Source organism: Rhipicephalus microplus, chromosome 2 (assembly GCF_043290135.1).
Source record: "Rhipicephalus microplus isolate Deutch F79 chromosome 2, USDA_Rmic, whole genome shotgun sequence".
Classification (NCBI taxonomy): domain Eukaryota; kingdom Metazoa; phylum Arthropoda; class Arachnida; order Ixodida; family Ixodidae; genus Rhipicephalus; species Rhipicephalus microplus.
In genome coordinates this window covers 235803523-235822963 of record NC_134701.1, presented here as the reverse complement: position 1 = coordinate 235822963, position 19441 = coordinate 235803523, and the positions used below count along the sequence as shown (strand labels likewise).

General features: G+C 44.4%; 1 protein-coding gene across 1 annotated transcript in view; it reads left to right on the top strand.

Moving 5' to 3' along the window:
* Positions 1-10646: 10646 nt before the first annotated feature.
* Positions 10647-19441, top strand: part of LOC119170262 (uncharacterized) — a 50651-nt gene continuing 41856 nt past the window's right edge. The window contains exon 1 of the mRNA XM_037421379.2: positions 10647-10987. Within this exon, the coding sequence (XP_037277276.2) occupies positions 10879-10987 (109 nt within the window). The 5' untranslated portion in view covers positions 10647-10878. The remainder of the gene's footprint in view (positions 10988-19441) is intronic.

Below are 19441 nucleotides of genomic sequence, written 5' to 3'. Positions count from 1 at the left end.
GTGGCGTGGCCTTCATTAGAATAAACCATGCTACAGGCCGTGCTAAGGCCGAACGTAAACCAGTAATAATATTAATATCAGATACAGATATTCATAAGATGTGCTCCTTCATTACTTATATAATGTTAATTCATATATATATATATATATATATATATATATATATATATATATAGGCAGGCATGGTGGTTGAGTGGCCGTAGCGTTGCATATAGTCTAGTAGATCCTCCGTGAGCGGTCACAACGTGGTTTATTTATATATATATATATATATATATATATATATATATATATATATATATATATATATATATATATATATATATATATATATATATATATATATATATATATATATATATATATATATATATATATATACATATATATATATATATGGGAGCGTTGTCAGCAAGGATAAATTTATTAAAAAAGAAAAAAAGGAAAAGAAAGAAAAAAAAGGAAGGACACTGTGAACACTGAGCACAAAACCAGACTGCACATACACAAAGTGGTTTTAAGAGAAAGACAGGAAGAGAAAAGTGAGCCCCGTAACTGTTTGCTTTAGCGAGCGACACCTCAACAGTAGCTCACAAGGGATTGGGGTGAGGAGGGATTAAAAGGGTAGGAATAAAGGTGTAGAGAGAGAAAGAGGCGTGAGGTGGTAAGCGTGAGCGCGACGATATATCGAGGGGATAGGAGAGATAGGAAAGATGGAAACACGGTCACAGGAGTCCGAGCACGGGGCACCACTTGCGAGAGCTTTTGTCGGCGTCAGGAGGTGGCGTAGAGCAAGTACAGTCGGTCATTGCTACACTGTCGTCGGAGGTCGGCGTCAGGAGATGACGTAGGGTGAGCCCAGTCGGCCAGAGCTACGCATACGTCGGAGATCACGAGGGCACAACCGGTTGGTACGGAATCCTGCGAGCGAGTCTCCATCCAAAAGTCGGTGCAAGTCCACGTCTGGTTCTGATCTTGTGCTGGCTAGTTCTCGGCGTATGTCGGGCCACCCAAAGTTCCCGCCGCGGTGGCGGTAGGGGCCCGTGCCACCGCGCGTAAAGGAAGAGCTTCTCCTTAATAGGTCGGTCGGCTGTTTACTTTTCATCTTCGCCCGTTTCTCCTCAATGGTCTTCAAGTGGTAGGAGAGCGTAAACACTTCCCTTTGTATGTACAAGTGAAAAAAAAAACAAGCCCCTGTGCACATGCGAGTCAGTCAGAAAACAAGCATGGTCTCCAGTTATGAATATTTGTGGCCGATTTCCTCCTGGCTTACTTCCCGGAGGCAAGAGAGTCTTCCGGGGTCCTCGCTGATGCCGGCTACGGATGTTCTAAATTTGAAAATGAAATACAGCTCACGCTGTTCGCGCCTGTTTGAGAAACCGGACTGTATAAGAGTTACGCTGATATTTTCAAAACTGTGGTTTGGCAGGCGCAGATGTCTAGACAAAGGTAGCTTCGGCAGTGAAGTGGCCTGGTACCAGTGATCATTGAAATGAAGCTGAAATGGCGTGTCTGTTTTGCCTATATATTTTTGCCCGCAGATGTTGCAATGTAGGATGTATATTACGTTACTGGAGTCACAATTAAGGCTTTCAGTTATGCAAAATTTGAAATCCGAGAAGTTCGCTTTTGATTCACGTGTGGTGATCATCTGCGGGCATACTTTGCATCGAGCCTTTCCGCAGGAATGGCGCCCTAAACGAATTTCGTATGGGTTTGTTTTTGCTCTGACAAGAATGTCCTTCAGGTTTTTATCCCTGCGGTACACCACGTGAGGTGGCTCCGCGAAGATTGAAGTTGGTCGTTTGCTTTCTCTGATTAGGTTGAAATGATGAGAAAGTATGTTGACTCGTGGCACTGATGAAGAGTAAGTTAGTACAAGGTTTGTTTGGGAAGTCGTTTTGGGTACTCCTTATGGCCCCTTTAAAGCATGCAATATATCATGGCACGTACGCACTTTGAAAATTTACTTTAAGTATGTTCTGGACTTTATTATCTGCTGATATTTCTTAAATAATTCATGTGTGTCCTCGCAAATCTATTACACTGAATATCTTGCCTTCAAAATGTTGTGTAAGTACCCCTTGAAATAAAAACGCTCAAAAAACTAAATAAACGCATGAAAAAGGGTTGAATCAACAGAAAGGGGCATTAATTGATAATAAGTATTTGTGTTCAGCGAGACTTAGCCAAGGTGAAGGCGCAATGTATTCCGCGATAATATAACAGCCAACTGAAATTTAATACTTGGTGAAGCAACCTTCAGCTGCCACGATGGCTCTCATTCTTTAAGGAAGAGTCGATCTACAAAATCGGTCACTCGCAGGCGTTCTCATTCTTCTTTTACTGCAGCCCACAGCGCGTCTTTCATTCTTCTTTTACGGCAGCCCACAGAGCGTTTTGAGAGCCGCACGCAATTGGCCGCCGCGAGAGTGCCTTCTACATTGCGCCCCACACACTTTCGATAATGTTCATGTCAGCGCCTTGTGAAGGCCACTCTAAAAGCGTCATTCCCAGCTCTTCCATCACGCGCGTTGTCGATTTTGCCATGTTAATGTAGGGCTGCGGTCCTGCTGGAAGAAAGAGAGGCCGTCAGGGAACGGCCCTTCGAGACCATAAGGCACAACGACGCTTTCGATTAAAGCACAGTACGCCACTGCGTTGAATTTCCCTAGCAAGCGAACCAGTGGTCCAATGCCCTCATTAGACGGCCCCCAACGATGACGGAGCAGCGGCCGCTGCTTGCTTGCCATGAGCTGTATGGCCCCGGCCTCAAAGCTGGAAAAAAAAATAAAGGAATGTGAACTGTCATTTTAAGCCTTGCTTTAACTTTTGCCATCATTAAAGGTGGTGTAAATGGTTAGTTATTAGCAATGTCTTATAAAATAAATCACGTCATACGGAATATATCAAAGTGTGGGTCCATTTTTCAGTTGCCATAGCAAACTATTATTCGTCATTGCACTAAAACAAACATGCCAAAAACAAGAATCGTTGTTCTAAATTGTGTGAACATCATACCTGGCGTTGTGAGCTATCTAAATTCTCTGACTCTGGTCCCAGCGAGTGGAAAACGTTGACTCATCGGTGAACATGACACAGTGCCAGTCCTCCACAGCCGGCGCTGTGTGTTCTTGAGCAGACACAAGTCTTCCGAAAGGGCTGGGTTTTGGGATGCGACACGGCTTCGCAGTTTATTCTTGTGCAATCGACCTCTGGTCGTTGATGTACTAGCGGAAAGGTTCAAATTGCTTTTGATCTGTATAGAGCCACGATGAACGATGCCTCATTGGGCTGCTTGTTTAATCAGCAGGTCCTTCGCACTGCCCGTCACCCGCTGCCTGTGTCCACGGGGAAGGTTGCAGAGACGTTCTTATTCCCGGAATGCCCGGCAGAATCTATTAACAGCGCACAAAGGACCATTCACAAAGGCGGCAATAGACGCTGGCTCACCTCGCGCCGGTAAAGAGAAACAATGCGCGATCGCTCTTCGATAGAAACACGCGGCATTTTCGGGTTAAATTAATCGTTTCAGGCTGGATATCCAAGAATAGAAGAAATTTTTTAGTTCGAGCAATAGCGGAGCTGCTGAACAAGAAAAGGCGATAGCTTGAAATCAACCGCCAAGCGATTAGATTTATCTTTTCTTTTCCTCGTGCCCCGACGCTGATTGCAATGCGGCGCTGGAGTAAAAGCGAAGAACTGCGAGCGATACAACGAAAAGTACTTGGCACGTTCACGCCGGCCATCGCTATCACCATACGAAAAGTGGAACAGAAGGGAAGATAAAACACTATAGGGGAATCGTGCAGTGCTACCACACCGGATCTGCTCACCTGCCAGTGGGGATGGCAGGATGGCGCGCTCTACAACATTAACAGTGCTAATGGCACGCGCTCCACTGTTCGGCTCTCATTTGACGCTGATGGTACGTGTCACCTACAATATGCCTACGCCAGACATCGCTTCAAATGAATCTTCCAGCGCTCACCGCGGGACGCGCGTTGGTGCCGTTCAACCCGTGACTCCACTCGTGCGCTCCGCATCCCATCAGGGTCCCCTTCGCGGAGATGGTCCAAGTTTTTTTTAAGACGATAGTCTTTCTTGGGGACCTTCGACGCAAAAATTTTGACCTATTTGTCCTTCCGTAACGATACCCCAAATGGCACCAAACGACACCCCAAACGGCCGGCCTCATCCGCAGCGCCCACCAATATTGCTCAAAGTTCAGCGTTCACTGATACTTGTGAATTTGTCAATTAAAAAGCAATTATTGCGCATACTCGAAACACCATAACAAAACGCAAATATTCTGTATCTGTGTCTTTTACTAGAAAATGCATACATAAGTAATTCTTCGGACTATAGCGTTTATCACGCTGCGCTGACCATGCAACGTTTGCACGAAAAAACAAATGTTTCCAACGCTTTGCTAAGACGACATGGTGGTGGCACCTACCCGTCGCCTAGCGTTCTACACTTTATCACCTCCGAGATGGGTGCGCACGCCGTGCGCTTCGTTTTCCAAAATAACTGCCAGATAGCGCTCATGTCTCACGCGTGACGTGACTTGATGCGCTCGTTCACCTCCGCTGCATGCTAGAGGCACTCTAACTAAGCACCGCCAGAATACCATTCACCGATTTTATTGCGCAGAACATCAAATAAACGTTTGTTGCATACTCTCCAGACGCAAGACTATCGTCTTTCGACGATATTTGCAGTCTAACACGCAGATACGGGGCCGTTTATTTTTTGCGTTTGCGGGGAATAACGATTGCGAGAACGCAGCGTGCTATTTGTTTTCTACTGGAATTGGAATACGTAGTTATTTATTGATAAGAAAGGCATGTAAACTTCATTCTGCACTTACCCCACCAGAATCACTTAGTGCAATGTTTGTCAGCGTAAATAACGACTCTCAGACGCATATATAACATGATTACATGACCTGGTCAAGGTAGGTAACCTCGCTGATAATACGCTGTACAAGGTTGACGTTGGGATGATTTAAAAAGGTGCCAGAATACAAGCTGAATGTAACCAAGTTAGCCAATCTATTCAATATTAGTCCCATATTTGTAGCTAAAAAGGACGATATTATAAATAGATAATTGTTATTCTGCAATAAATAAGATTATCTTGTGTAAGCAAAAAGCGAGAACAACGAGCACAATATTTTTCATTCCTGCTTGGTCTTCAAGCTACAGGTAAGTTGCAAATGAATTTGTCTAGGACAGGTGAAATTCTTAAGGTAATTTTTGACTGACAACTCAGTAAGAGTTAACATTATACGCTGGTGCTGTTTCCTTTTGAAGCCTAGTCCGCAAGTGATACTCTGTTGCTGTAATAACAGTCCGGCTTCAAGTACTGAAAGTCCAACTTCCTTTTGTTGGGGGAATCTATCTTACGCGCTGTGCTTCAGCCTTAAAATCTGGCGTCAGCGGTGCACCATAGCCTGGCATTTCTTTGCACGAGCGGGTCACTCCGTCTTTGCATTTGCGCAGCTGGTTCGGTTCCTCGATGCGTGCTATAGCACGCATCCCCACGCCAGCTGGCGTGGGGAAGATGTTCCGATTCTCCAATATGAAAAAAAAAAAAACTTGTGGAAACAGGGGTGATCATTCTTTAGGATTCCTTGCTATTTTGTCTCCAATTCATAGGGGAAAAAGGGCTAGTAAATGCACCGAAATATATGCTCAGAACCACCAGAAAGTAGTCATGTCGCCAGCCACATAAATAAATAAATAAATAAATAAATAAATATATATATATATATATATATATATATATATATATAGAGAGAGAGAGAGAGAGAGAGAGAAATTGGTTTGAGTGGACAAACGTGCGAAAACTTTTATTGCTGTAGCAATAAACGTTTTCGCACGTTTGTCCGCTCAAGCCAATTTCTATTCATCACTGGATTCACAGAAGACACTCGCTGGATATATATATATATATATATATATATATATATATATATATATATATATATATATATATATATATATATATATATATATATATATATATATATATATATATTACTGAGATCTAACAGACAATAATGCCAAGGAAAGTATAGGAAAAAATATCGGACCGAGTTGTAATGTAACAAAGAAGAAAAGTGGGTGAAAAGATAACTTGCCGTGGGCAGGATCCGAACCTGCAACCTTTGAATGACGCGTTCGATGCTCTACCACTTGAGCTACCACGACAGCTATCCCCCCAGCCACTTTATTGGGTTTATATGTGAATTTAACGTGGAAATGTCAGTCAGCGCCACCAGTAGCCTTCGCGGCGAGTGTGGCACACTCTTTTGAGCCTGTTTGGCGTCACGTAGCACGTGAACTTATTACGAGTGGGCAGCTGACCAGTAGTCCCTCGTATACAACCTAAAGGCCCTAAGTCTGCCAGTACGAGACCCTCGTTAATGAATTAAGGCAAGAAGTGTATACTGAAGGGCTCGTTTTTCCGTGTTTTACACAATATTACTGAGATCTCAGTCATTCGAAGGTTGCAGGTTCGGACCCTGCCCACGGCAAGTTATCTTTTCACCCACTTTTCTTCTTTGTTACATTACAATTCGGTATAATATCTTCCCCTATACTTTCCTTGGCATTATTGTCTGTCAGATCTTAGTAATATTGTGTAAAACACAGAAAAACGAGCCCTTAAGTATACACTTCTTTCCTTATATATATATATATATATATATATATATATATATATATATATATATATATATATATATATATATATATATATATATATATATATATATATAAGGGAAAGAAGTGTATACCTAAGGGCTCGTTTTTTCGTGTTTTAACACAATATTAATGAGATCTAACAGACAGTTATGCCATGGAATGTACAGGGGAAGTTATTAAAACCAATAGAATGTAAATAAGAAGAAAGAAAAGTGGATGAATATATATATATATATATATATATATATATATATATATATATATATATATATATATATATATATATATATATATATATATATATATATATATATATATATATATATATATATATATATCATCAGCCTGACTACGTCCACTGCAGGACAAAGGCCTCTCCCCTGTTCCGCCAGTTAACCCGGTCCTGTGCTTGCTGCTGCCAATTTATACCCGCAAACTTCTTAATCTCATCTGCCCACCTAACCTTCTGTCTCCCCCTAACCCGCTTGCCTTCTCTGGGAATCCAGTCAGTTACCCTTAATGACCAGCGGTTATCCTGTCTACGCGCTACATGCCCTGCCCATGTCCATTTCTTCTTCTTGATTTCAGCTATGATATCCTTAACCCCCGTTTGTTCCCTAATCCACTCTGCTCTCTTCTTGTCTCTTAAGGTTACACCTACCATTTTTCTTTCCATTGCTCGCTGCGTCGTCCTCAATTTAAGCTGAACCCTCTTTGTAAGTCTCCAGGTTTCTGCTCCGTAGCTAAGTACCGGCAAGATACAGCTATTATATACCTTCCTCTTGAGGGATAGTGGCAATCTACCTGTCATGATTTGGGAGTGCTTGCCGAATGTGCTCCACCCCATTCTTATTCTTCTAGTTACTTCAATCTCGTGGTTCGGCTCTGCGGTTATTACCTGCCCTAAGTAGACATAGTCTTTTACAACTTCAAGTGCACTATTACTTATCTCGAAGCGCTGCTCCTTGCCGAGGTTGTTGTACATTACTTTCGTTTTCTGCAGATTAATTTTAAGGCCCACCTTTCTGCTCTCCTTGTCTAACTCCGTAATGATGAGTTGCAATTCGTCCCCCGAGTTACTCAGCAATACAATGTCATCGGCGAAGCGCAGGTTACTAAGGTATTCTCCATTGACTCTTATCCCTAACTGTTCCCATTCTAGGCTTCTGAAAACCTCCTGTAAGCACGCGGTAAATAGCATTGGGGAAATTGTATCCCCCTGCCTTACACCCTTCTTGATTGGTATTCTGTTGCTTTCTTTATGAAGCACTATGGTACCAGTTGATCCCCTGTAGATTTCTTCCAGAATGTTTATATATACTTCATCAACGCCCTGATTCCGCAGTGTTTGCATGACGGCTGATATTTCTACTGAATCAAACGCCTTCTCGTAATCTACGAAGGCTATGTATAGTGGTTGGTTATACTCTGAGCATTTCTCTATTACCTGATTGATAGTATGAATGTGGTCAATTGTTGAGTAGCCTGTTCGAAATCCTGCTTGTTCCTTTGGTTGATTGAATTCTAATGTTTTCTTTACTCTGTTAGCAATTACCTTTGTAAATAGCTTGTATACTACAGAGAGCAAGCTGATCGGCCTGTAATTCTTCAAGTCCTTGTCATCTCCTTTCTTATGTATTAAGATGATGTTAGCGTTCTTCCAAGACTCTGGTACTCTTCCCGTCAGGAGACACCTCGTAAACAGGGTGGCTAGTTTTTCTAACACAATCTGTCCTCCATCTTTCAGCAGATCTGATGTTACCTGATCCTCACCAGCAGCTTTGCCCCTTTGCATGCTCTCCAAAGCTTTTCTGACTTCTTCTATCATTACTGGTGGGGTGTAATCTGGGTTACTGCTAGTTCGTATAGTATTAAGGTCGTGGTTGTCTCGGCTACTATACAGATCTCTGTAAAACTCCTCCGCTATTTTAACTATCCTATCCATATTGGTAGTTATTTTGCCTTCTTTGTCCCTTAGTGCATACATCCGACTTTTGCCTATCCCAAGTTTCCTCTTCAGTGCTTTGACACTTCCTCCGTTTTTCAGAGCGTGTTCAATTCTCTCCATGTTATACCTTCTTACATCGCATACCTTACGTCTATTAATCAACTTCGAAAGCTCTGCCAGTTCTATTTTGTCTGTTGTACTTGACACTTTCATGATTTGACGCTTCTTAATTAGGTTCTTCGTTTCCTGGGAAAGCTTGCCAGTGTCCTGTCTAACTACCCTGCCTCCAACTTCCACTGCACACTCCGTAATGATACTCGTCAGATTATCATTCAATGTATCTACGCTAAGGTTGGTTTCCTCACTAAGAGCCGAGTACCTGTTCTGCAGCGACACTCTGAATTCCTGTACTTTCCCTCTCAGTGCTAGCTGATTGATTGGCTTCTTGCGTATCAGTTTCTGTCGTTCCTTCTTCAAGTCTAGGCGAATTCGAGACCGTACCATTCTATGGTCACTGCATCGTACCTTGCCAACCACTTCCACATTCTGCACGATTCCAGGGTGTGCACTTATTATAAAGTCTATTTCGTTCTTATTTTCGCCATTAGGGCTCCTTCATGTCCACTTGCGGTTTTCTCGTTTTCGGTAGAAGGTATTCAAAATCCGTAAATTATTGCGTTCTGCGAATTCTACTAGTAGCTCTCCTCTGGCGTTTCTTGTGCCGATGCCATAATCTCCTACTGCCTGGTCTCCAGCCTGCTTCTTCCCTACCTTTGCATTAAAGTCGCCCATCACTATAGTATACTGTGTTTTTACCTTACTCATTGCCGATTCCACGTCTTCATAGAAGCTTTCAACTGAAGCGTCATCATGGCTGGATGTAGGCGCGTAAGCCTGTACTACCTTCATTTTGTATCTTTTATTCAGTTTAATTACGATACCTACCACCCTTTCAGTAATGCTATAGTATTCCTCTATGTTGCCAGCTATGTTTCTGTGAATTAGGAACCCCACTCCCAGTTCTCTTCTGTCTGCCAAGCCCCTGTAGCAAAGGACGTGCCCACTCTGTAGCACCGTATAGGCCTCATCTGTCCTCCTAACCTCACTGAGCCCTATTATATCCCATTTAACACCCTCTAGCTCCTCGAATAGTACAGCTAGACTTCCCTCACTAGATAAGGTTCCAAGGGTTCTATATATATATATATATATATATATATATATATATATATATATACATATATATATATGTATGTATGTGTGTGTGTGTGTGTGTGTGTGTGTGTGTGTGTGTGTGTGTGTGTGTGTGTGTGTGTGTGTGCACGAGGCAACGCCCAAATGTAGCCAAATGTAGTACAAGGTAGTCACCAACGACAGCCCTGATTCCGCCTGCCGTGAAAAATTCTTGGAACTCGGGCTGCCGCTGCAGCCTAGCGACCCGCCATGTTTCAAGAGTTATTAACCACTTCAAGAATCCATGTTCCCTTAATTTCCACGTTATCGGCCAGCCACACTTTTATGCCGCCAAGCTCCGGGATCCGCCTTTAGTGATCACATCAAGGGCTGTGGAAACGGTGATTAACCTAACTACGCTGAAATCGAAACTGAATAGCCTGGAAGGCTCGTAATATGCTGAGCTCAGATTGAAGCAGAAGTCGCTGCAAGCCATCTGTAACGCCATACAAACTCGGAGGCCGTGTATAATCCTTGCGAGGCTGTTGAAAGTTTTCAAATCGAGCGCCATTGTTTGTTCTTTGTTAGCGGCGCCCCTCGGCGGCGACTCTCGACAGCAGCCATTTCGTAGAAAGGAGGACAAGGGGCGTCGGGGCGTTGTCGTCTGCTGCCGCCCGGCGCCCGGCGTGGACGTCTCTCGTGAGCGGCTCGCTCACTCTGGTTCAGCACGGCTTCGCCTTCTTCTCTCTGCACGCGAGGGGAGCAGGCCACCGTAGGGTGGTCCATCTTTCTTCGCTCACGTTGTGGGAGAACGGGCCCCAGCAGCGCCGGCGACGCCAAACGTCACAGCGTGGTAGTGCGCTCGCGTGACCGTCTCGCGCCAACCGCTGCCCAACTATCTGCGATCTGGTTCCGCTCTACGAGAAGCACGGAAGCCGTGCTCTTTGCGAGTGTGGAACGCGGCGGTTTCAAACATTCGTCGTCTTCGCTGGTGTGCTGTGCGTGCGTGTGCCCAGGAAGGGAGTGCATATCGTCGCGTCCAGCATGCTGGCACTGGAAGTGGCGGTGTCGAGCGCGCGAACGCTCCACGCTTGGGCAACGCCTGTGCTCGCTCGGGCGGCGGGAGTTCCGAAGTTTCGTCGATTCACCGCAGGTGAGTACTGGTCCAGCCGAAGTGATTCTTCGTGAAGCGCGAGGCGGCTACTATCTCTCGGCCTAAAGGATCCTCGTGGTCCATCGTGTTCCGTCGAAATCGTGCACAACGGTGAAACATCTTACGTGAAGGTGTGGGCATGAAGCTGCCAGGATTATTTTGCAATTGTAATTGGTTTCGTCGCTCACTTATGAACATTAGTACAGGGCACTTTCTGTGTGCCAAACGTCGACTGTACAGCGGTAGCCAGATTGAAGAATAATAACGCGTGGGTTTCCGACTGTAAATCGGCAGCGCCTATTCGATGGCTAGGTCATTTCAAACGCTTGTATAAAACACTACTGTCAGGCTGCCGCAACTGCGTTGAAGACGGAAAATGTTGACACTTCGACCGCGTATCTGATCATTGCCGATTATGTATCTCGGTACACTATAAGGACCACCTCGGAAGAACCAAAAATTGAATTATAGATGTTATTTTTCGCAAAAGAAGTTTACGTGCCGAAACCATGACATGCGGCACGCCGTAGCAGAGAACTCCGGAAATTTTCACCATCTGGTATTCTTTAACGTGCGCCGACATCACACCAGTACACGGACCTACAGCGTTTCTCCTCCGTCGAAATGCGACTGCTGCGGTGGGCATCGAACCCGCGACCTTCTCGTCAGCAGCCGAGCACCGCAACAGCGCGGACAAAACAGGAAAGAGTTCGATCGAATGATGCTGCCTCTACAGTAACGGAATTAATGGCTTGTACGTGACATCATGGACGCTGCTTCGTAACGTATTGGTTGACCCACATGGCGGTATTGATAGCGTAAAAACAGCATAATCGCACCGCCCTTAGCCTGCTTCGATGATGACGATGCGGCCACATTGTTATGTGACAGCTGTGCTTCAACAACAAGCTACTTGGAATAGAAGTAAGGATAACATTGACGCGATGTCACAAATTTTTGCGTCCTACCATGCTGTGCCCCAACATGGTTGTTTCAGTGACGTCACTGCAAGCCATCCATAGCTCCAAAGCCGTTTTGCTATACCGCCGTTACGTTCTGCTGGTACTCGCGTTGCCATAGTGCATGAGCGAGATCTGTCGAGTTAACCGCGTACAGTTTCAACGAGAAATACTTTCTCATTTTTATACTTGAAAGCCTCTTCCTCCCCTCCACCCCCCCCCCTTTTTTTCTTTCTATATCGAACATTGAAGTTGCATGTGTATATAGGCAAGGACCGAAATTTCGCTCTTTATATGTTTCCTGTGCAAGCCTGCTATCGCGCTGTTCTACAACGTTTGACCCAATCAGCATCGGTTTAAACAGTGGCCTGTGTTACCGAAAAAAATTTTCCCCTCCGTCCAGAACTTATCCTCGGGTTGTTCCGCTTCTCCCGGTCCGCATACCTCAGCAGCTCCAATTATCAGCTCCATTTTCTCTTAGAAGTGCAGTGAACTGCGAAAACAATCCATGCAGGCATATTCACGTCCGAATTTGGAATGTAAGAACGCCCAATTTATTTTCTGTGCCTCCTTCAATGCACAGATGCACTACAAACCCCGACGTTACGTATTTGCGCCTCAGAGTTTTTTTTTTTTTTGCGGGGAGTAGGTATACGAGGAAAGCTCTTTGTGAGGAAAAAAAAAAAAAGAGGTGAATGGCTACGTCACTTCAATCGTGTCGTCAACACTAAGGACGGCCGTTCACTCGTCTTTATAACCCAGTATATAAGTATACATATATGTACACCAACTAGCACAGCTCCAAGTATTAACATGAATTCATAATGTCGACAGAGTGAGAGAGAGAATTGAATGCTATTTGGACCAGGCTAATTTGTTTACAGTGAGGTAGAGAGGTCGGCATGAGCCACAGTTGGCTCTGGCCCAATGTAGCTCCAAATTAACTCAATGGACACATGGAACCACACACCACAAGCGCTTGTGGTGTGTGTTTCTGGGTGTCCGTCGTGTGTTTCTTTTTTTTTTGCGTTGCACTATCAATTTGAATATGCATCATCTAGCTTAGGAACAAGTCCTTCTGTATCACCATACGTTAGTGCGCTATACGCAAGCATGCAGCCAGTCACTTGCTACACTGCCTCAGCTGATGTCGCAAGCTATCCTATAACAGCGCAAACTCCTTTAAACGTTCTCCAACGTGCGCGATCAGGCGAAAATAGGTTAGGCAATATCGTGGTTACGCGTCTTTCGTATTCCAATAAAATTACTGGAAATCGTTTAGCCATTGCGTGTATGCAAATAAAAAGATGGCTTCTGTCAATCGCCGATGACGTAGACAGCCATGCGTCGCCTGCTCCAGGCTCCGCGTCGCTAAATATCCGCCCAGATCACGTTCAGTACAGCTATAAAATCACACCGTGCAATTCCAACAGGTGGTCAAAAAGCAACACGACGGCAGAAAAAGCGCTGCTTTGGCTTTTGTCTCCGTGTCAGTCGTGCTTTGTAAATTGCGCTCAGTGTGGATTGTGCGAGAACTGCTATAGCTTTTTCGCACGCGTATACACGCGCGACGCCCTATGGAAGACGCGAACTTTGTCGCTGCACGATTGACCATGCACGGAGGCTGTATATAGATAACACTCGCTGCATACATTCACCTCGGCTTGACAGTGAAATTCCAGCACGTCCGCATTGTTATATCTTCTGCGCTATTTCGAAATCATTTCCCATGGTCACTTTGAATTACTATTTATTGCTTGGAGTTACTTTTTTGTTTTTTTCTCATTTACTTGATTACTTGGAATTGCTTCTTTTACTTCTTAATTACTTCAAATTATTTCTTTACTCGCAATTCCTCCTATTTTTTCTTTGTACGTCTTTAATGGACGTTAGCCGTTTCGTGTGACACTGGCAGCCATGAGGCGCGCTGGTTGCTTTTTGCCTCGTTCGATATATTTCAACCATTCGTGCTGACTCCGACGGTCTTTTTTGACTTAGTAATATTAGATGCTTCTTCTGTCATCCGAGTATCCAGTCTGCATTTTCGGGTTGCACTTCGCGTAGCGCCACGCGGTATCCCATCGTGACATGTGTCAAATGTGTCAAGCTTCAGTATAGGGCCACACCTGTATTTTCGCTGCCATTAAACTACGACCAGCCCTTAGTAAAGGCTGCGATTGCTGCGGCAAAACGACTCTCCTTCATGTTATTCTCCCTGAACAAATATTCGAGCGTCTCACACGCTTATCGTTGCCCATACGTTCCGCCAAAAAGCCCCCTCAACGTGGACGAAATTGGCGACACTTCGCGAACATCTATGAAGAGGCGTATACTTCAACTGAAAGCCTCGTTTTCTGCTTCGAAATATCGGTCGTCACTCGTGGCAGTTCGTCGCGCATTCTTTAACTTTCGACGTTCCAGTAATCGATGAGAAATCGTTAACACAGTATAACGGTAACACAGTAACGCTGCCGCCGCAGTTTCAGGAGGGTTGGGCACTCGTGTTCACGTTCCGTTTCTTGTAAAATGGCATTTCGATTGTGCCCTTCCACATTCGTGCTGACGAAATTTCCAGTTTTGCATTGGGTACGAGGTAAACAACCTATTAAGTACAAGCTCCGCCCGCAGTATAGATACGCTCCTGTCAATCATCTGTGTGAGGAAATCGCGTTTGGTGGTTTTAGTTCTATATAACCGTAACAATTTATTTATTTTGCTGCTAATCTAAATGTTACTCACACTATGAATTAAAAGTTTGTTTTTTCGTTGCTGTTGTTGTTGTTGGAATGTTGCGTTTGGCTGATCGTGAAGGCGTATACACTGCTGAAATTCGCCAGGAAGTCCAAGGTTTCGACCGAGGACTAGCGACAATTAAAAATGTGTGCTACATGAGAAAGCCACCTGCTTCAAGTACGCGAGTCGTGCTTAAAATCACGTAAATAAGTGATTGCAATTGCATGAAGCACATATGTACACTTGTTCTGGATTAGACAGTGGACGGTTGTGGCTGGAGTTTACCTTTATTCTTATAGGTCCAAACCGATTATAGTTGCAGAGCGCTTTGGAATATAGCTAGTTGCAAGACTTATTTCCTAAGGTTACTTCATATGGCACTGGGCGGACTGTGCAGGAGCACTGGAAGAGGTAAAGGAAATTCCATTTCTAATACAGATGGCTCTATTGTCTCAGCCAGTGCAGCTCGAAGCGCCGTCCTTGTAAATATGTTACGTCATCCGTATCCGCGTAATTTTCTCCCGTTTTCCTTTGAGAGCACTTTCCGCTACCGCAATTGTTCGATCCTGCTTCCTGCCTGTTTGGTGACTATAGCCGTGCGGCGCACCAGTTCGCGCATGTCATTTAGATAAAAAAGCATGACAATATGGACCAATGTTTCTATTGTTGGTAGTGATCCAAGTTTTCGCTGGCTGCCGAGCTTTGCATCTTATAAGAAAGATGATGGCGAAGACGCTGACATCTACGACTTTTCTTTTTTTTTTTTAGACGAGAAAGGGGTTCTCTTTTTATGTGCGGCACAGATCTCGCAAATACGCATGGTTCCCGTGAACATGGTTTTCGAACCTCTAACACTGTGTTGTCTGTTTCCGGCTATGGTGTTCTTTGACGTCCACCCCAGCCTTAGAAACTTATATATTTCGTTTATGAACAATTTAACAGCTTAACGTACCAGTAAGTGTGTGAAGTGCAGTTATGTGAAGATCATCGTTTGTTTTTCGAGTTGACATGTTACATGAGCTACTTGGATACTTTGAGCCGTCCTGCCTGGTATTATATTTCGTAAACGGCCCGATGGGCGCGCTTACGAAATATACCAGTCAAGATGGCTCAAAATATCCAGGTAACTCAGTAACAGTGCTGTTGGCATTACGGAATAAATACACAGCTCCGAAAACATGGACACACGAAAAAAAGAGAGCGGAAACCACGAGTGCTGGGTCCGTCCCTGTTTTCGGGGCTGTGTAGTCATTTCGTAATGTAGTATTTCCTAGAACGAGCTAGATAGTGTTTATTGGCCTCGTATACAATCATGTTCAGAATGAAGAACGATCTAATAGGGAGTTTTTGAAAAGCGTACGCAAAGCTTTGCGTAAGCTATTTGTTGCGGTCACTGCCACTGCGCATGCGTCATAACGCTAACCGCCGTTAGCGTTTTCGGGCTGCCCGCGAAAAAAGCCGAAATAGCGTGCGGCCCGCAAAGCCCCTTTGCGGTGAGTGAGCATGCGTCAGCGTTTGTGGAGGCAAATGCTATTCGAAGACTCATATGGCGGCCATACGTGAAAGCTGAAGCCGCAGCGACCGCTAACATAACGTACGCTATTCGAAAACTCCATAATACTGAAGCTGAACTGACCCGAGGGAAGTAATTACTTTGATACGATAAAGCCGAGTGCCCCGTTACGTGCCACACAGGGAAATCGAGAACTAAATTTAAAATTTCTCGGGACTTTTTTGTTGTAAAATGGCACTTAACTTTCTTGTCTGTTGCTGAAGCTTTGGTTTCTTTATCGGCGACAATAGTATCGATTTATGTGGATTGCTGTCTTTAGTCTTCTGCATGGACTTGCATGTCAATTAAGTGGTATACCGGGTAAAACGAGATCATTGTTCGCCAGTATATATGGACAAACGAGTGCTATCCGCCTTTCTTCTTTCTTTTTTTACGCTAAAAATAACAATTTCTTCAAGCTTGCAAGAGACTGTGCCTATTTATGATCTCTTAAAATTTATTTCAATGAAAAGATAACGCCGAAATTGAATTTTATTGGCTATTTTTGAATGGCTGACAGAAAACGTATATAAACACAGGTGGAATGCCACTCAGAGCGGCTATAGTAATCTAACTCGTATCATTCGAACGCCTGTTTTCTGCAGGTCCACCATTCAGTCAGAGGTATAGGTGTCACGCGTGCGGCGATGCCGTGTCCGTCACTCGTTCGCTTGAGGCCAGTCACTTTGCTTGATGGGGAAAATGGTCCAAATTCATTTTAGATCGGAGCTTAATGCGTCTTACTCTCCATCGAACCTCGTACAAACGGACGGGGGCCTCGTATACGTATTTCTCATTCCCTTTGTTGTTGTTGTTGTTGTTGTTGTTGTTGTTGTTGTTGTTGTTGACGCGCTTGCTAGTTGGTAAGCATTTCATTTTTAGCTCACTCACTGGGGCAGGACATGTTAAGGCGTTAAATTAGTACGCGTCGTACTTCACGTTCCCCGCAAAACGCAACGGAGGTGCTTTGTGGAAAGTCATGAATGCGAGTTAACCCACCCATAGTTTACGATATAAGAGATTATAACGCGCTGCGCTTTAAACGAGTGCTTAGAGAACCGTAGTATTGAACTTCGGTACGTGCGCGCATATATAGGAGATCGCCGCCGACGCGCGACGTGTGACATCGTGCGACTAAGAAATGCTCCGCATTAAAAAAAAAAAAAATCGCGGCGTGCGCGTTAACTAAAAGCGGTCTGCAGGTATCTGTGTCCAATCGGAGTCACACATCTTATTGCCAAGTAGCAGCGACTGACATGGTCCAGTATGAGACACCGGTCCATTATTGCGTGCTGTGCGCCTCCGTTGTCTGATGTTTACAATTTCGGTACGCAATTTCAGTTGCTATTATTTAGGCCGGTGCATTTGTGCTGGCGTATGTAACACTTTCGTGTTCCTTTTCCTCTTTTCTTTTGATTTCAGCTATGTATTATGCAAATTATGTATTAATGAATTCCCATCCCTTGTGTAATGCCCCTATCAAGGGGTCCTTGAGGTGATTAAGTGAAGTGAAAGGAAGTCGTCTAGACTGAGATAGGGTCATACACCGCCGCGGATATTTCACAGAAAAGGGAACCGTGCAGCAAATGACTTGAATGTTGGCCGGCCTTAATTTATTGTTTCAGTCTCCACCCGTAACGGCTATACGTTGCAATCTTCTTGACGAACGGTTAAGCGAGCGTGACGCACCACTACGTTCCCGCTGTGAATATCGAAACGTTTTTATTAAACCCGTTAATTTCGCAAGTGTTGGAAACACAAGCAACCGCACGACTTGCAGGTTGGCCTTGATTTCTTTATTGGTTAAGTGTCCGTCACTTTGCGCTCTTTTTGAGAAATGGTTAGTCGTCTGTGACGCATGTGCTCCCGGTGAGAATGTTTAAACGTTTTTAGACCTGTTGCGATTAAAAAACTCCGTATTTTTTTTAGGCGGGTGGGGAAATACGGACGTGTGCTCTCGTATCTGTTAAAAGTGCCTCTGGACTTCCCAACCATGTTGGAGCTGACAGCGGCGCGATACTATGTTGCGCTCGCTTGAAGCTTCTCGTTGGCCAGGCGCCAGGACGTGACTCCGAGCTGAGTGATCTCCGGTACGATGTGTCGAAACCATTCCGTAGCTGCGTAATAAAACAAATGCCGGGCTGTAATAAAGTAAGTGCGTGGAAAAGCTGCGCCTACGGCGATGTCCGTTATGTAAGCGTTGACGCGAATTTAATGCGGGAGGATTTTTTCTCTTTTTTTTTTTAGTTAGCGACACGAGCTTTTTTTTTTTTTTTGAAATTGTCGCGTCACTTATTGGTACGATGGGCTGTACCAGTCGCATAATGCCGCGAATTATTGTGGATCACCAGCGCAGTGTTGTATGGTGAATTGCAATGACGATTGTTGAGCGGCCGGTCGGCTTGCTCGAACGAGTGACCCGCTCTGCAGCGTGCCTCGGTGAAGTCTATCTAATTTAACGTAATTGAAACGCCATTCACGTTGCTCGAGAGTACAGCGTGAGGGTTATATATAGTTGTTATACATGGAGCCAGAGTCCTGGTTTGGATGCACTCTGCGTGGTCCGCGTTCGTTATTTTCGCGCGTACAGACGAAACGTGTAAGCGAATAATACGCAGACAAGTTGGGTTTAAACGCGATGCATCGATGCGTTTGGTTGGGCTAGTTAGTTACTGACTAAATTCTTCTATGGTAATATCTGTTAGATGACTAACACGGGGAGGTTTATTGGGACGATGTGCTGCAAAAAGTGCGAAGGTTGTATCCCATTATATGACGCTGCTCGTGTGATCCAACGAAAGAAGGGGAATGTTAAAGTCGATCATTTTTCTTTGTCGAACACAATAGTCAATAATACTAATATACAAGAAAGATTTAATTTTAGGGTTGGTTAGTTCTAATTACTACTGTGAGACACGTTGGGGGGCAACAAAGAGAGCGGGAGATAATTCACCGAGTGGTCGAGGCATGAACTCCATCCATTGCTTTATTGAAAAAGAGAATGGGACTACGTGTGCAAAAAGCAAGTGTATACTTGCGTATACGCATGTGTATACAAATGTGTGTTGGTGAATTTTTTTTAAGTTTTCTGCCGTTGCACTTGGTTGGGCGCAACAGAATTTTATGCGTTCTGTCTTTCATGAGGATGTTTCGCGTGTGGTTGATCTCGGAGCTACGAATGATTCCTGCGTGGATTCCGCCGTAATCGCT